At 47.7% G+C, this 17683-nt stretch overlaps 1 protein-coding gene across 2 annotated transcripts; it reads right to left on the bottom strand.

Annotated features, from left to right (window-relative positions):
• Window positions 1-405: 405 nt before the first annotated feature.
• LOC149347741 (uncharacterized) lies at window positions 406-10131 on the bottom strand. Of its 2 annotated transcripts, none has more exons than XM_089585664.1 (2): window positions 10117-10131; window positions 406-966 (listed from the first exon to the last, which is right to left on the bottom strand). In XM_089585664.1, exons 1-2 carry the CDS (start codon window positions 10129-10131, stop codon window positions 406-408), a joined length of 576 nt encoding a protein of 191 aa, XP_089441790.1. The 2 variants fall into 2 exon arrangements, with proteins under 2 accessions (XP_089441790.1, XP_089441789.1); XM_089585663.1 differs by lacking the exon at window positions 10117-10131 and adding an exon at window positions 2057-2091.
• Between the last annotated feature and the right edge of the window lie 7552 nt (window positions 10132-17683).

Here is a 17683-nt window from a genome sequence, read left to right on the forward strand (position 1 = left end):
AAAATGATTTTTTCTCATTCATTTCCCCAAAATCTTAGCTAGGGGAGTGAGATCGTGCATCTTAAAATACCTCTACGTCGGCAAGCTACTTGCTACCTTCCAGAGGGCCGCAAAATCGAAGTGCGCATACTATAGGACGCACATCTGCACCATAAGATTATGTAAGGTCTTTCAAGACTTCACATGCCGTTTCACGTGTTCCCAGGAAGGGAACAGGAAATGATCTGTTCCCTGTTCAACCCGTTAAGGGGTACTTAAGAGCAACATGAATTCTACCGTTAGGTCTGGGCGTTAGTTCCGGCACGATGAAAGGTGGGCCTGGTAGCATTCTTCACTCTACACCGCAGACCACGCTCCACCGCATTCGGTTCTTAACCCGTTTCCAAGTCCCGGACCACGTACCGCTTAGTACTTCTTGAAGCCGAGACCGTAGCCGCCATAGCCGCCATAGCCGAGACCGTAGCCGCCATAGCCGCCATAGCCGAGACCGTAGCCGCCGAAACCACCATAGCCGAGACCGAGACCGTAGCCGCCGAAGCCTCCATAGCCGAGACCGACGCCTCCGACGGCAACGGCGGGAGCGGCAGCGACAGCGACAGCGGGACGAGCGACGGCGACGGGGGCGGCGACGACGGCGGGAGCAGCGGCGGCGACGGCGCGGGTGCCGTAGCTCACGCCGTGGTTAACGTGGTTAGCGTAGGAAGAAGCCACAGCGGGGCCGGTCCGGCCGATGGCGAAGGCGGGAGAGCCAACGACGGCGACACGGGGACGAACGGCGGCGGCGACGGCCACCGGGGCGGCACCGTAGGCGAGTCCACCACCATAGCCTCCGAGTCCATAGCCGCCAAGGCCGGCACCATAGCCGTAGCCGAGGGCACCGCCGTGGCCGTAGCCGAGGCTGCCGACGAAACCGCCGTGGAGTCCACCGGCGTTAGCGGCGGCGAAGAGGCCGAGAAGGACGACGACCTGCGGGAAAAGGAAGCTTGGCTTGAACGTCTGGAGTCTGTGTCCAAGTCCATGACTACAATGGTTCTGAACACAATGTATAACTTATCGACTACCTTCCTCGTAGCTGGTGTTCGTTCAAGCCAGCAGAATCCAGTAAAATGTTTTGATATCCGATATACCCCACGGTAGAGTCCAAGATATACCCCAGGATATACCCCACGGTAGAGTCCACGGAAGGTCCAGGATGGCGGTTATGGTTTGAAATACAGCACCGTAAGCCTTACAAGTTGCTATAACGACAGTTGAAATTGTACCTTACGGTAATACTAACCGCTTTAATATTAAAAAAATATGGCTGATTGTAGGACGGCATTTGCTGTTAGCAAAGTTCATGTCCCACGCATTATGGCCTCCTAAGCCTGTTAATTGTAACAGCGCGATACTTCAGAGGCCGTTACGTAGTGCGCGCAAGATGATTATACCCGCAATTGGTTAAAAGTTCTCAAGCTGTGGCGCAAAAATAAATTTCTTGCGCTAGCATGATATTATAGAAGCCTAGCCAACTGCATTACCTGTAAATAACCACGATCCGTAATCAACTGTTAGACCTCGTTATTTAGAGGGCACAACTGTCATTTCTACAGCTCTAATCTTGTTCTCGGTGTTGGTAGAGTCATTAACGCAGGACAAGAGTCCTTTGCGGAAAGTCAGTTGAACAGGCAATTATCACTTTTTTTTTTACGTTTATCCCGATATTGGCACAGTCTTCCGCGTTGAAACGAATAATGAAATGCGGGTCCTAGCTACTGGGGGAGGGGGAGGCCTAGACAGCCTGATCAAAGCCCAGCATGGACGATGCGGCACAGGTAATCGGCCCAGTATTCGAAATGGATGGTTTCACTGTGGTCCTGTGCAGAACAGGCCTTTACCAATACATTTTCCATTATGGTTCCAATATTGGGCCAATTAGTTGTGCTGCTAGGGGGGTGACCACCGGTCTTGGGAGGTTTCGGCTGGCCACAAGAAGCAGCGCAGTCCACGTTCAGTCCTTTCGCCCTGCCGTGACGATCGTTCTTCGAGGTGCGCCGCACGAGTAGGATATACTTACGAAGGCGTTCATGGTGGCTTTTGGGAGTGAACTGCGACTCGAGACCGAGAAGACCAGTGACTGCTCTGGCTTCCGCCGGCCCTTATATACTTCGAGCAACGCTGCCCCCTCCGTCCCAGAGCCGAGAATGAGGAGGTCAGCAATGCTGGACGTAAGAGAGGGGGTAAAAAGAGAGAGGGAAAGTGGGGAGGAGGAGGAGGGGGACCGCTTGACCCTAAAGCCCAGCGCGCAGTCCGGCAGGAGTAGCAGCCAATGATCTCGGCCAGGGATCGCAGTGGCGAGGGGGGCCGCGGAGTAGCGTTAAGGCCGCCGCCTTGGGCGTGTCGCCGCGGCTCTCTACAGCTGATGCAACGGACGAAACTCGTGGCGTCGCGGTTCTCGTCACCATCGTCCGGCCCGCGCTCGTGGCCAAGGTCGTATATGGCGGCGTGCCTTTAGCTTCTCTGTACGCCACCGCTTCTGTCCTGGAGCGGAGGACTGGGCGAGGGACGGAAAAAGGGAAAAAGCCCGAGGGGGGTCACTCCGGCCTTCTCCTCCGCTGGTGGGGCTTTCGTTGCGTCCAGACGCTCTCCGCCGTTGGAAAGGAAGTGAGACGACAGTGTTAATCGGCATTGTATACGGAGTGCCTCTCACGGAACGCAGGGATCGCGACTACGTTGTTGCTTTTGCGATCACGTTTCGTCGTAAGAGATTCTTGGAATTTCACCCCTTCCTGAAGCCACGTCAAGCGTTCAACGCCTAAGGTCGTGACCCTAAGGTGGTATAGAAGCAGTAGTATGCAGCAACGCATGTTGAAAGAAGAATAGAAAGGAAAGGAATTCGAAAAACACCTAGAGCTTTAGTAGGAATAAAAACTTTAATAATTTTAGCAGAAATGTAATACACTGAAGCCTACCGGAGCGTCACATGAATGACTGTCACTGTCCGGCAGACAGCGCGCGAATTAATGAAAATAAAATTAGTACTAAGATTGCAGCAAAGATTCTAAAGTGGCTGTCGCCTTCACTGAAGATCGCGTGTGAAAAAAGTCTGCAAATGATGAAATACTGCGATGTAATTGTAACAAATAGTGCATCGTAAGAATACATGCTACAAATACCTCAGTTAGAATGCTCTGTGTAAGTATCATGGAGTAGTTAGCTTTGTAGAAATAGGCTGCAGTCACTTTTTTTGCTAATTATTTTTATTTCCCAGATGTGACAGGTAAACATCAAGAATCCACGCATCTTACAAATTAGCATTTTGGACAAAAAAAAAACAAGCAAAATATATATTTTGCAAACGAGCAAACATATATTGCACCAGTAAAATATGTGCAAAGTAACGACATTGTGTAAAGAAAAGACCTATGGTACCTTAATTTAAAAGACATAACTCGTTCATCGATAAAATTGTGTTTAGATGAGTGCCAGTGCCAACCCGGTTCGTTTTGCTTCTTTAATTTCGTGAGGTATGGCTCGTTCTGACTTCTTACTTCCTGTAGGTGTTCCTTCTCTGCCGCCCTTCTCTCTCATTGGTCGTGTAGTACCTGCCATCGAGTCGTGGCTATTCTTGTGCTTTCGCCATCGTTCACTACAACAGCCTGCGCTGTCATATTTGCGAGCCTAGAGAACAAAAAGTGCAAATAGTACCCTAAGCAACACCAGCAGGTGGCTCAGAGCAAAAAGGGGCAGCACAGCCTGCCGCCACACTAAGTGGCACGCGTCTTTCTTTTTGTTTTTTCAAAAGCCCGGCTGGACCAAGCGCGGCCCAGCGCCGGCCTATACCCTCGCCACCGTCCCTCGCGAGAGATACATATCGATACGTCACGTACACACCGTCCGCTGCCGCTAAGCAGAACGCGGGCCAGCGTGGTTACTGCCTGCGCGCCATTGCGGCTGCCTAACGGGACTCCAGTGGCGGTCGTTTCGCTTTCAAGCCGGCAGACGCGAGGCAACGGACAGCGCTGAATAAGAAGAGCGAGAGAAGAAAGGGCGAGGTGTGGGGCGAGTGAATGTTCGGCCGCGGCGGTTGCTCGGTCATTTGGCCTGGACCACTCCCGACAGCCAGCAGATTTTCCCCGGCGCGCGCCCGCGCTCCGAATAACGTTGTTCGTGAGCGCGCGTATTACCGGAACCCTCGTTAGACCGCCTGGCCTGCCGCCTGCCCGGCCGTGGGAAGTGCTGGCACGCCGGCCGAGGAGGTGGAGAAAGAGGAAGGCACGTTGGGAAGTGAGAGGTCGCTGCAGACGCGGAGTGTTCGCGCGCTTTTCTTTCTCGCCGCCGCTGCAACCTTGCTTCCGCCGGGCGAGAATTGGCGCGAAAATGCGCCGCGCGTTTCGGGACTATTTGTCCGCGACGAGGTGAAGCGGTGCGGAGGCTTCTTGAACAATGGAGCGCGCCGCTACGGGTGTTTGTGGGCCTAACGGCGCGTGAGAAAGAGATGGCGCCTGTCTGTGAATGAAGCCGGTTTTTATTCGGTTTGTTTGAATACGCTACGCCGTGGAGAAAGCGAGTTTTGACATCACGGAGGAAGGTTACACACCTGATATGAGTGGCAGCAGTGCATCATCAACGTCATCATCATCATCATGAGTGCAGGTGTTAATCCTGCGAGGATTAACTTTTTGCCGCAATCATTAGTGGATTAAAGAGCAACAATTAGCATCGTCAAGGGCAAACTGCAAAGGACATAGTCCTCAGCTAGTCTCCCTACGGACTAATCATTGCTCACCAGGGGACTTAGTATGGTTGTTATCCCTTTTTTACCCCCTTATGACACGGAATGCCAAGAGCGTTCTGGGGGAAACACGTGTCTGGCCTGCTGATATGTACGAAAGATATAAGGGAAGGGCAGCAAGAGAAAGAGAGTGAATGAAGGTGGTAACGTAGGGGAGCAAGGCCACTAAAAGAGAGTGTTACGATGTATTGGTTTGGTTTATTGGTTTATTGGAGTTTAACGTCCCAAAGTAATTCAGGCTATGAGGGACGCCGTAGTGAAGGGCTCCGGATATTTCGACCACCTGGGATTCTTTAACGTGCGCTGACAACGCACAGTACACGGGCCTCTATAATTTCGCCTTCATCGAAATTCGGCCGCCGCGGCCGGGATCTTACCAGCGTCTTCCGAGCCAGCAGCCGAGCCCCGTGACCACTGAGCCACTGCGGCGGGGCTGTTACGATGTATTGTATGAGCGAACAAGCAAAAAAAAAAACTCATGAACATTTAGCTCCTTTATGTGTTGGCAATTCGATCGCATTCGAAGCTGTTGGTGTCTTTGCCGAGAGTGACTTTTGGTGCTAGTGAGACCCAGGTTGCTCGTAGCCGAGATCTTCCGGTACACTACCTGCCACGGATGGCAGGTGACGGCTTCACATAGACGAGCCTCCTCTGGTGAGGTCACATCTCTTCATCCAGATGAATTTCTCCGCTCTGGTGACTTCACTGATGACGTCACTGTTCACTAGTCAATCACGATTTTTCTGGACGATCCTGGATGGCGCCGGATTATTCTCCTGACGAGGCTTCTATGCTATCGCATAAAAAACACCGGGACACCAAATTCCATAAGGTGTTGTCAGTGCAATCAGGTCAGCCACTTAGGTCAACGTGACTATGCGGCGTCATCACAACCTGCCCATCGGATAGTCTGTAAAACTCGCGCATCAAACCCTTAAAGTGGAGTTTGTGTTCCCTCGAATTTTCGAGAACCAGGTTGCCCTTCTCGAGCTCTTCTAATATGCCACCTGCCACAGTTCGCAGGTGAAGGCTTCACACAGATGAATCTAGTCTGGTAAAGTCACGTCCCTCCAGCCCATGGGATTTCTCTGCACTGGTAAGACCCCTGATGACGCAACTGCCCGCCAGCCAATCAGAATTTTTCTGGATGGCGACGGACCGCGCCGGGTTTTGACTCCGCTGGCAGTTCTAAGCCATCGCATAAAAATGTTTTTCAATAACGGAAGTGAATTTTGCGTGCGAAGGAAAGAAAAAAGCTAAAACAATCTACAGCGTAAAATAATAACGGGACTAATATTAAGTGATAATGGACGATGGTCGCTAAGTAGGTAATGAGTCCCGAGAGGCACTGTATTTGACAATGTTTCTGAGTAGAAAAATAGGCTGAATAGTAAGCACCTAAAGGGCATCTTGTCACTGATGCTGCAAAGGAACAGATGTATTGATCAGTCAAATCGTGCAGAGTTCTTTCTGGAGCTATTGCTGTTGCTCACGTGTTTGTATCAGTCAGTAATCATTCGAACTGTTATGATGTGAACAGAGGAGTGCGCGTAGCTGGTGTTTCACATCGTTTTTTTTTATTAGGGTTGTAGACTTACAGCGAAGCTGTTAGTGGCTCATTTCTGACGTCATCGGGGGCATCGTTGGCGTACCGCATCACGTGACCGTCTCGTAATCACGTATTTTTCCCTGGGTCACGTGACACCACGCGACCATGTTGCCACTCTAACGTGACCTGTTATGTGGCATTGCGTGATTGTGACATCGCCCCACAGGACCGGTCACGTGACAGTGAAGTCAGCGCCGCGTTGCCATCCACGTCAGGTTACGTGACCGGTGACGTCACCGGCGGCGAAAAGCCGTGCAAGCGCACTCCGCACAGGTATTCACGAAGTCTCTTCCTTGCATCGCCAATAGCAAAAGCCCAAATCGCAAAAGTAAAACCAGCTGTACTGGTGCCGCACATTAATGATAAAGCAAAATTATTTAGCAATTTTTTGCGTCACCATGCTTGAACTAATTTCTTGCGCTCTTTTGGCTTTTGGTTTTTTTTTGTGCCCTCTGTAACTTAGGCTGCTCTTAACTTTACAGCAGTTTAACACTTATAACTAATATTTAAGTGATGTGTGCAGGCGTATATTCGTTGCGTGCTTTCGAGGGCATGAGCCACTTTAACCTGTTTTTTTTTTCGAGTTATTGCCCAACAGTTAGAATTAGCACGCTGCATCTCCACGAGCCAGAATAATCTATTACTGTAGAAACAGTTCGGCGGGGGTGGGGGGGGGGGGGGGAGGAGGCTCCCACAGGTATAATGTGGTCGCAGACTTAAGCACCAAAGCTGCGAGAAACGTTCTACTTCAGGCGCTTATCACAGAAGAGATCAAGAGCGCGTTTAAGGAGCCTGCGAATATAACCAATTCTGGACCAAGGTTACCTTAACTATAACTAGTATTTAGCTTATTAAGAGCCGCAATGATGCACCGATAGCAATTAGACGCATTAGAACTTGCCAGTTGGGCAGTTTAGCCATATTTAAATTATCAGGTCTCCTAATTGGTTGCAGCATAGGAAGGGGTTAACTAGAAGACTCACAGTCGCTTTATATAGGAGCTGTATGCGGTTGAAAGGTCAACTTTTTTTTTTGCTCGTGTTACCGTGTCGATTACAAACGGCGTAAGAGGCCGGTGATAACTTCTGAATAGACTAATGGAAGGCCCTATTTGTGAAACTTTCTGCGCGTATGATATCTACGAAAATGGATAGCGCCTGGTTGCTAACGATGTGATAACAGAAGCACATAAAATAAGTACAACGTAAGATAGAATATTATATTCAAGGAGGTGTTAAAGAGGGCTCTAGAGGTAGGTCATAAAATTAGAAGACTAGGGCCGAGTTGTGCAGCTGACTAAGCGGACCACCCGGCTTAACCTTAAGCTAATCCTACACATGAACACTCTTCTGCATCACATTCACGAAGTGTGGAGGGAGAGAGAGGGGGAGGGGCATAGGGTAGGAATTATCTTCATTTATTCAAAGTAGTTATAATGCATTTTAAGTAATAGACTTGATCGACGTATTGGTTTCTCATGATGAACACTGAAGCGCTTGAAAGGAGAGGCAACTTATCTAATAATCATAATAGATATACCCTGTTCCGGCTGGTAAGGTATTCCTTGCTTCCTGAAAAAAAAATGGAGTGGAGATAAAACACTAAATTATCTAAAAGCAACATATTTGGAATCGCGCCAGGGGTGTTCTGGAAGGCTGACCTGCAGAATTCATCAGTGCCTTCTTCCAGATACTTTAGCAACCCGTAGTAGAGTTGTGAGTAGTAAAGGTCTTTTAATCAACTGGGAGCCGCTGCGTCGGCTCAGTAGTTAAGGTGCTCGGCTGCTGACCCGTAAGACGTGGGTTCGGTCCCGGCCGCGGCGGTCGCATTTCGATGGAGGCGAAATTCTAGAACACCGTGTGCTGTGCAATGTCAGTGCACGTTAAAGAACCCCAGGTGGTGGAAATTTCCGGAGCCCTCCACTACGGCGTCTCTCATAGCCTGAGTCGCTTTGGGGCGTTAAACCACCATAAACTATAGTCAACTGAGTTGTCCTGAAAACACTTGTCTTGAAAACATAAACCAAAATGCGATAACATTCTTTCTATGCTGTATATTCAGTACAAGTGTACTATTACACTGATTATCAGTGCACTGCACTGGCAATGTTCGTAATGTTGCAGATTTTCTGTACATGTTATGTAATGGAATTTATAATGATGCTGTGAACGTTCACATTGTTTACTCCTGCTGTTTCTTTGCACTATTTAAAAAAATATTTTTTCACTTTTTATTTTCACTCTCATACCTTATTCCTTGTTGCGTTCATATTTCACTAACTGCTGCTCTGCTTGCTGTACATATTGTGGTCAAACCACTCACTATGTATTAGGAGGTCTCCCAGATAGTTTCCGAACTTTAGAACCTCCTAAAGTCTTACATATTAGGTATCAAATTTGCAGATGTTAATAATAATAAACTTGAACTTAAAAAACACAAAAAGTGCCAGAATGTGAAGGATGAAAAAGAGAGCAAAGACAGGCTTTTGCGATTACGTGTTTCTTAAGGCTTGACGTCAGAATGCAAACGGCGTGCAAGATAAGAGTTATTTTTTCACTTATTTTAACATTCTTTTTATAACTGGACGCGGCAGGGGGGGGGGGGGGTGATGACTGTGAGGACAGTAAATTGATCCCGACGCCCTTTGCAGCTTCACAGATCATGAAGTAGTTCTTGTACAAAACTCAGAATTAATTATAGCTTAAATGATTTAACCGCTCTTGGTTTTTCGGTGCATTGGGTCCCCGTCGACAGCATTTTTCCGCCGCAGTTTGCTTGAAAGCTGTTTCGCAAATCGAACAGCCTGATTGATTTCCATATCGTATTCTATAGGCGTTCAGTGTGTTTTGCCTCCTCTGCTGTGACTAGTTTATTAAGCGGCTGAATTGAAAGAAGTTCTGAAGACACAGCTGCACTGAACATCTTCTCTCTCAGGAACACATTAGTTTTTTTATACAGTCCCAACAAGCAACGACACCCTTGCGCCAGAGGTGCAGATGGAAAATAGTTTAGATGGTCTGCACCTGGTATACAGAATCGCGTTGGGCATATCTCGCTATTTTGGGTGATACTGAAAAAGGAAATGGTGGGTAGTCCGCAGCTATAAATAGTCAGCCGTCATCGTCATCATCATCTTGACTACGTCTACTACACGGCAAAGACCCTTCTCATTAACCCTGTCCTTTGCCAGTTGAGGCCGCCGTATCCCCACAAACTTCTTAATCTCATCCGCACCCTGCTACGTTTGCCTTCTCTTGGAATCCACTCCGTTACTCTTAAGAACCAGCGGTTATCTTGTCTTCGCACTGCATGCCCTGCCCTAGCCCATTTCTTCCTCCTGATTTCGACTAGGATGTCATTAACCCGCGTTTGTTCCCTCACCCACTCCGCCCGCTTCCGATCTCTTAACGTTACACCTAACATTTTTCTTTCCATAGCACACTGCGTTGTCCTGAACTTAAGCTGAACCCTCTTTGTTAGCCTCCATGTTTCTGCCCATAGGCGAGCACCGGTAAGATACAGCTGTTGTATACTTTTCTCTTGAGGGATATTGGTAAACTGCCATTCATGATCTGAGAGAACCTGCCATATGCGCTCCATCCCATTCTTATTCTTCTAGTTATTTCCCTCTCATGATCCAGATCAGCTGTCACTACCTGCTCTAAGCAGACATATTCTCTTACTACTTCCAGCACCTCGCCACCAATGGCGATCTGCTGTTCTCTACATCAACAACTAAAGCGCTCATAGAATAAAGGACACTCCAAACTTTTATTTGGACATAGCACTTTCCATACCCAGTAGTTAAAGAAAAGCAAAATGTTCTGTTCCTTCATTCATGTCTTTTCGGACACCTCTATACTTCTACGTTGTTGTTCTAGCTGTTTTAGTTCTCCTGTGGCCACATTTGTATTCAATTCGGTCATACTTGTATTTTCTTTCCTCAAAGCAAGCAGACTCCTGACAGTGCAAGTTACGTTGTTACGTGTTAGCTATGAGCCGTTACGTGTTAGCTATGAGTTTCTCTACAGCTCACACGAAAGCGAGGGTTCCAACTGCCCCTTGCCTGCAAGGCACGCCACTCCTGCACTGCAGAGAGCCCGTTTAGAGCACAAGCATCGTTTAGGGCTTCTTAAAATTCAGCGCACAGCCAACTGCATAATCCGCTTCCATATAAATCGACAATGGCCTCCGTGAATGGGGCTATAATTCAGCCTGGCTACGCTTAAGGACACATGAGGACGATGAGAAGCAACGACCTGACTCAAATTTCGTCTCGTGGCCAACGAATCCCGGACGAAAGTCTCCAACGAAGTCTATTGCTTTTGTATGTATATATGATCTCTCCAAAGTGTTCCAGCATAAACGACACTTCACTGCATGCCGTCCATGTGTAAGCCTTGACGAATTAAATAAAGGAACGCCAATTCGCTCGCTCTGAAGCGGAATCGACAAGGCCGTTAATACGACGAGGAATAAAAAAAAGCAGGAAATGGCTTCGTATACTCTCACGTCTTGTGTCCTGGCCGCCGGCGTTATGCAAAACGTCCGTTTCCGTTATGTCGGTCCTCACGCGTCTGTGTGACGGCTTTGCGCCACTTTTTTTCTCACCATCTCTCTCTACTTTCTTCTCCCTTTTGATCTACCATTCTGTTCTATTATCCACTCATTAATTTCGCTTTTAGCGTAGTCGACTATTCGGTTATTATAAACAGAAAAAAATTGCGAGGACACTTTGGCAACTAAAGTGTTGATAGCGAAAGCAGAGGATACTTAGCCGTGACGACTTCCGGTGGATGTGACGTCACACCGTTCCGGGGGCTATATCGATACTCAAATTATACGTCTTTCGGGGATCTTAAGTGTTAATTACTCTTAATTACACATTTTCCATCTAATTTGACACAAATATGACTTTTTCCGACCATTCTGATAATTTTCACTATGCCGTGACGACTTCCGGTGGATATGTCATCACACCGCTCCCGTGGCTATATCGACGTCCGCGCTGTTTCGACGCAATTTCGACGTTTTTGCATTTAATGAATTAACTAATTAATTCACAGTCATCAAATTGGCTTTTAGGCTCATTTTTTCCTCCTCTATCTGAAGAAACCATTATTTCTTCTATCTTTTTTAGTTCCCGAGTTAAACGCGTGTTACACGCTTTGTTAACGGACGGACGCAAGTGTCAGCCATTAACGCGCCTTAAAATAGGCGCGCTGTTATTTACACATGTTAGCACAGCGCTATAAACACAGACAGAAGGCAGCGAAACTGTCTCACTACAGGAGTGCTGTCTATCAACGGAAAATCACGGACAGCCTTCCTGGACATTCAGCAACTAGCGCCTTCTGTTGGCCGCAGTAGCGGAAACCGCGTAACTAAATCGGAATATATTAAACTTGTAACCTTGAGAAAACTAGAGAGTACCCAGGGATTCTGTACGAACATTTTCATAGCCGAAGTTACCTCCTCACTGCAAACTTTATTCTATAAAATGCTTCCTAAACTCACACGAACTGTTAGTGCGAAGACATTACTAGTCCCATTATGAGAAAAGGCGGTAGCGTGTGCGTGCGTGTGTGTGTGTGTGTGCGCGTGCGTGCGTGCGTGTGTGTATGTGTGTGTGTGTGTGTGTGTGTGTGTGTGTGTGTGTGTGTGTGTGTGTGTGTGTGTGTGTGTGCGCGCGCACTCGAGGATGGTACAGAAAATTTTAACGATGGAAAAACGGAATATGATCACGATGGAATAGGGCGACGTCATCAAGCGGCCGTATGACGCACAGACAACATTCGTGCCAAGATCGTAACGCAACCGTTTGTCGTACAGCATTCCGGGTGATGTCATGCGATTTCTCGTTCCATATAGCTTACATGTACAAGTCAAGTTGGAGGTTAGCTTGCGGCAGGGATTTTAAATGACGACATATGTGCCTTAAATTGTATGCCTTCCCAGACTTCGCATAAAAATTACGATGCAACAGTTCGTAGTACAGCGTTCCGGGTGGCGGCATAAACTGGTGTGTATGCGGGTGGCGTCATACATCGCGCCACCGGAAACGACGACAGACAGTAGAGCGCACTGCCTGCGGTGCGCCAGTTCGCGTGCACAGATTTCATTGCGGCCGGTTGTTTATGTGTTCGTGCAATGAGCAGTGAACTATCAACGCTTTCACATTCCCACTCGTAAGCAGTCTTAAGTATTTCGGTCGAATTTTGTAGCGAGAGCTACACTACGCCAGCTCTTCGAGCCTTAAGCGTTGCCTAGAGCCGGTTGGTCACGTGGTGCGGAGCAGTAGCTGCTGCCAGCGGCGGCGCGCCGGCAAAACCGAGCTGCAACAGTTGTGTGCATGCGCCGTGTCAGGGTGGGGGGGGGGGGGAGGTGGCATTGGAGAGAGGGAGAGGTGTGGCAGCTGTGTAAGTAGGCGGCTCGGCGGAGCTCTCGCGTCACTCCAGGTTTAACCAGAGCTAAACCACAGCCAATATTTTTTTCCGAACGCTATAGAAAATGAATGAGATGTACCGAAATGAATTAGATGTACTATCGTGGACAAAAGTGGTATACTCCACGAGGCGGGAGCCGAAGCAGCGGAAAACTGCGTTGCAACGCCATCTACAAGCTGCATCTGGGATCGATACAGCCAGTGCGGGACCTTTATTATCAGCAGGCATGTCGCTTGGCTCGCTTCAATGTTTCGTGCTTTAGCTCGCCAAAATGCCGAAGTTTTCCGTTGCTGCGGCTCCCGCCGACTGGAGTATACCACTTTTGTCCCCGATAGTACATAGTGGCAGCCGAACAAAACTATAAAAGCGTTTGTCTTGATTTCATGGGCTTCATTTTATTTAGCAAACAGCTGAGTGCAGTGATCATGTCGTAGCCTTCTGAGGACCGCCCTGCGCGAATATTTCAAAGCATTTCCTTTATCCCTAATGGCCCTGTTTGTACCAATGCAGTGAATCGGGACTTGGCATATGTTGGTAGCACGAAGACAAAAACACAACACAAGCGCTCGTGAGCCGACAAGCCCAACTCACCACTCTGGTATATGTGTCCAAGGTCAAGCTGCGTGTCGCAGTTGATTGCTTAATAGAGCAGAATGACCCGGAGTGTCCTGGTTGACGAGTGGTGGTAGAGTTTGTAAGTGTTGTCTGAATGTTGCACTTAGTTGAGAGGAACAACGGCGCCGCGTATGACAGGGTATTGAGTAACTATCCATTCGGATGCACAAGTTCGATACACTATAGGATGCGAGAGAAGCAGGATGCTTTTTTGCGATGGCGAGCAGCGCTTCCTTTAGCTGAATGGGCAAGTTGGTGGGGGTGTTGATGAATACGCAGGTGCTTTGTTGCAAATCTTCCGCGATTATTTTTTTTTTTTGCGGGGGGAGGGGGGGGGGAGGATGCCCCCATGCGTTAAATAGTGGTTTTATCCTGAGTAGAGATTGTTGTGGTTAGGTGCTTAGCTCTGGCTTTCCAGAGCGCCGGGCGTCTCATCAGGTCCCCGTTACACCAAATGAGAAGTGCAAATATCGATGAAAATGCGTCCTGTTGTCAGATTTGGGTGGGATGGATGCAAGTGGCGAAAAATGGAAAAACGCGAATCCTTGAGAACACCCTATCTTGCCGAGACGTCTGGAGTGAAGTTCGCGGTGCTGTACTTTGTTTCCCGCATCCGGTTCGCGTTAGTGGAATGCCCATTAAGTTCTTTCTCTGGGCCCGCCGCACAACCGCAGAGAAGGGGGTGAGTCATACTCAACCCAGCGGGATAAGGGGGGCACCGGATAGCGGAGGATTACGGGTAAAGTCAAACTCCCTTCAGGGACGGATTCATTAGGTCGCATCCTGTGTGCACGTGCTTGCGGCGAGGCGGACCCGCGTCACAGTGCGTGGCTTTTGTCTCATGTCTGCAGCGGCGTGCGTTGAGAGCTTGAAGCGCGGTCAACAGGATATTGCCAAGCTAGCAGCAGGCATAAGAAGCGACGATGCGTAACAGATGGGTTGAAGTGGCTTTCCTTGAACTTGGGTCAACCGGACGTTGAAGTAATCTGCATCATGGGAAATTGAGAGTGTTCGCGAAGCTCGCAGTAGGAAAGCATAATTCTCCAAAATCGTGATGGTGGAAAGTGTACATATGTCTACAGTGTTTGTCGCGATGAGTTACCTTCTTTCCCCAATCATTGATTGGTTGTGTTGTCCTTTCCAAATTGCTGATTGGTGATGTTTTCCTTCCCCCAATAATTTATTGGGTGGATGTTTGTGCAGCTACCTGATTGGTTATTCTCCCCACCGAGGGCGGTGACATAGGGTTTAAAACCAGCTGTTTCGGCAGGACCGAGGGCTGGTTTCGTCACGTAGAACTACGAGCCAGTCAAGTGTAAATATGTTTTCTCCTTGCTTGTATCTTCCTTCGTGCTTTTAATTGTTATAAAAAAGTTAACCTCTCCAGAAGTGCCCCCTAGCAATGTGATTGAGCAATTCGAATCTGCAAGACGACAAGCATCCTACAACAATCATCATCAACGCAATTCCCCTCTACAAGATTAAGAGGGAATCTCAACTTATGGAAAGAATGAATTTCGGAATGCATGTGCTCATTGCATCATTCTAACGATGTGCTGATTACAGCAGTGGCTTCCACTTTTTAATTAGCAGCAATGCGGAGTGACCAACGCTACCAAACGGTAAGCTCAGAAGGCCCACTCTGTTTCCTTGCTGCTAGTTTATGTGGGATGAATGCACGGAAGCTGGTTTTAAAGGTTTTGAGGAGCATAAGTGCTGACTGGTGGATTACACCTGCTACCAATAGAAACCTACAAGGAACCAAACAACGAACACGAGAGTCTTGTATATTTCTAGTGGTAGCACGTGTAATTCATCAGTATGTGCAACCAACTAACCCCAGTTGCCACCTTGCTGTCACATGTCCCGCTTGCCACTGTTTTGAAGCCAAACCGTATGATCCCTACGCGGCGGCGTATTAAGAGGGCCTTACTGAATAGGAGCAAGGAATTTAGATACGCGGTCTACTTCAGCTGTAGTGTCACGCCGTCCGTCAATAAGAAAAACTCATATTTTGATAACGACGCAAAAAAAAAAGTTCGATCTGTGTGTATTTGAAAGATGCCCACACATGGGGCGCCTGTAACATGAAGATGGTGAGTTGCATCAGCAACGCTTCCCGACTACGTGTGGGCTCGGCTCATTCACGTCTAGCCGTAGTGTTCTGAATATAGCGTTCGGCTTCCGCGGCAGGATGCTGCAATGGTTGAGCGACTTTCTGTTCAATCTTTCATTTTAAGTGCACCTCGAAGCCACCCTTTCGAGGAACACCCCTCAAGAGAATGGAGCACCTCAAGGGTGCATTCTGAGTAGGACACTCTTCGTGGTAAAAATTAACTACAAAGCGAAAGTAACACCGAAGTCCACTATTTATTCAGCCTACGTCGACGACCATCAAACTGCGTGCACATTCTTTAGCGTATCAACATGCGAGAGACAAATATTTATTTATTTATTTATTTATTAGTACCTCAAAGGCCCACTAGGGGCATTACATGAGGGGTGGGCATACATATCATTGAAGAAAAAAATCAGTGATGAATGATTTGAAGTATTCCAGGCCAGGATGGATGAAAGCTTCAGCGGGGAGGTCGTTCCAGTCTCTTGCGGTCTGGGCGAAGAATGATTTTAGGTGCGCAGAAGTAGATGCTCGAGGTGTATGAACAGCTTTCGGATGACTGATGCGAAGTGAAAGGCGGTATGCAGGGGTGATAACAGATTGGCTGAAATGCGAATGATAAAACTTGTGGAAAAGGCAAAGTCTGGCTATTTTTCGACGGGATTCAAGGCTGGGGAGGTTAGCTTTTGTTTTCAATGCTGTTACGCTCGTATGATATGAGTAATCAGAATATACGAATCTTATCGCGCGGCTCTGGACGCACTCAAGGGTTTTGGCTAGGTTAATTTGTTGGGGGTCCCAGATTGAGCATGAATATTCAAGTTTAGGACGGACAAGAGTTAAATAGGCGGACAGTTTTACGGAAGCAAGTGCCAAACGCAAGTTACGCTTTAGATAACCAAGAACACGGTTAGCTTCGTTGGTTATGTTCATTATGTGGGTGGTCCAAGAGAAATCCTGTGTAAAGCTAATACCTAAATATTTATATGAAGATGCGTGTGTTATCATGGAACCGCGAAGGGTGTAATTGGGAGTAGGATACGATTGACGACGATGAAATGATACTAGCGTTGTTTTATTAACGTTTAAAGACATCAGCCAGTTTGCGCACCAGCGGGTAGTAAATAAACTGGCAACATGAGCGGACAAAATGCATTTCAGTTTTCCGCACAGACATCTGTGGCTGTTTTGTTGTCGCTTAGACGAGGACTGCACACTGATCCCACCATTTATATGAATTAAATCAAACTGCTTGTGGCACATCAGCACACATATTTAGGTATAACTTTTGGCAAAAACTCGCATTCTTGCCTCGCATAAGCATCCTCAAAAAAAAGACCTTGCGGTATCTGAACATACTAAGCTTTCTCACAGAAACACTTAAGGTCCTATACGACATGCCTCTTACACATTTATGACCCTGTTGTACACCCGTGCGTTGATTATGGGCGAATAGTGTGTGGGTCTGCAAGACCATCATAACTAAAACGACAGGGTGACCCAGTGAATACTCTGGGTATGTGGCTCTCAGCTGGCGCATACAGACATTCACCGCAAATAGCCTCTGAGAGGAAAGAATTGAACCGTCCCTGACAGATTGGAAAAGAATGTTTGCATGTGCATACATACAGAAAAAGAAGGTCCCCACCGAAACATCTTACCCCGCAGCTGTAAAGCACATATCCAGAAAATTTTTTAAAAATAAACCCCAGTCAACCAGGCCTTTGCTACTGTGGTTCAAAGATAAATGCCAATAACAGGCACACTAGATACTTTTCCCCCTATAGAGCCAAAACACGATCCACTGCCTTCATGGTACAGTTTTCGCGAGTGTATGTGGCCTCACAATATCGCACTTTTAAAATAACCAAACGCCACACGAATCCACATTACAAGAATACCTCGCACAAATAGAAAAATATGCAAGTTACACAAAATTCTACACAGACGGCTCAAAAAACAGCAATGACTGTCGGAAGTGCCGCTTTACAAGACAAATGGGGAAAATGTAATAAGACTGCCGTATTGTTCATCAGTGTTTACTGCTGCATGCTATGCTGTGTGTGCAGCTCTAGGAAAAATAATAAATGAAAAACGTCGTGGAAAGCACCTCTATATTG

This window comes from Amblyomma mixtum, chromosome 4, assembly GCF_055824585.1.
Source record: "Amblyomma mixtum isolate Tamu chromosome 4, ASM5582458v1, whole genome shotgun sequence".
Lineage (NCBI taxonomy): Eukaryota > Metazoa > Arthropoda > Arachnida > Ixodida > Ixodidae > Amblyomma > Amblyomma mixtum.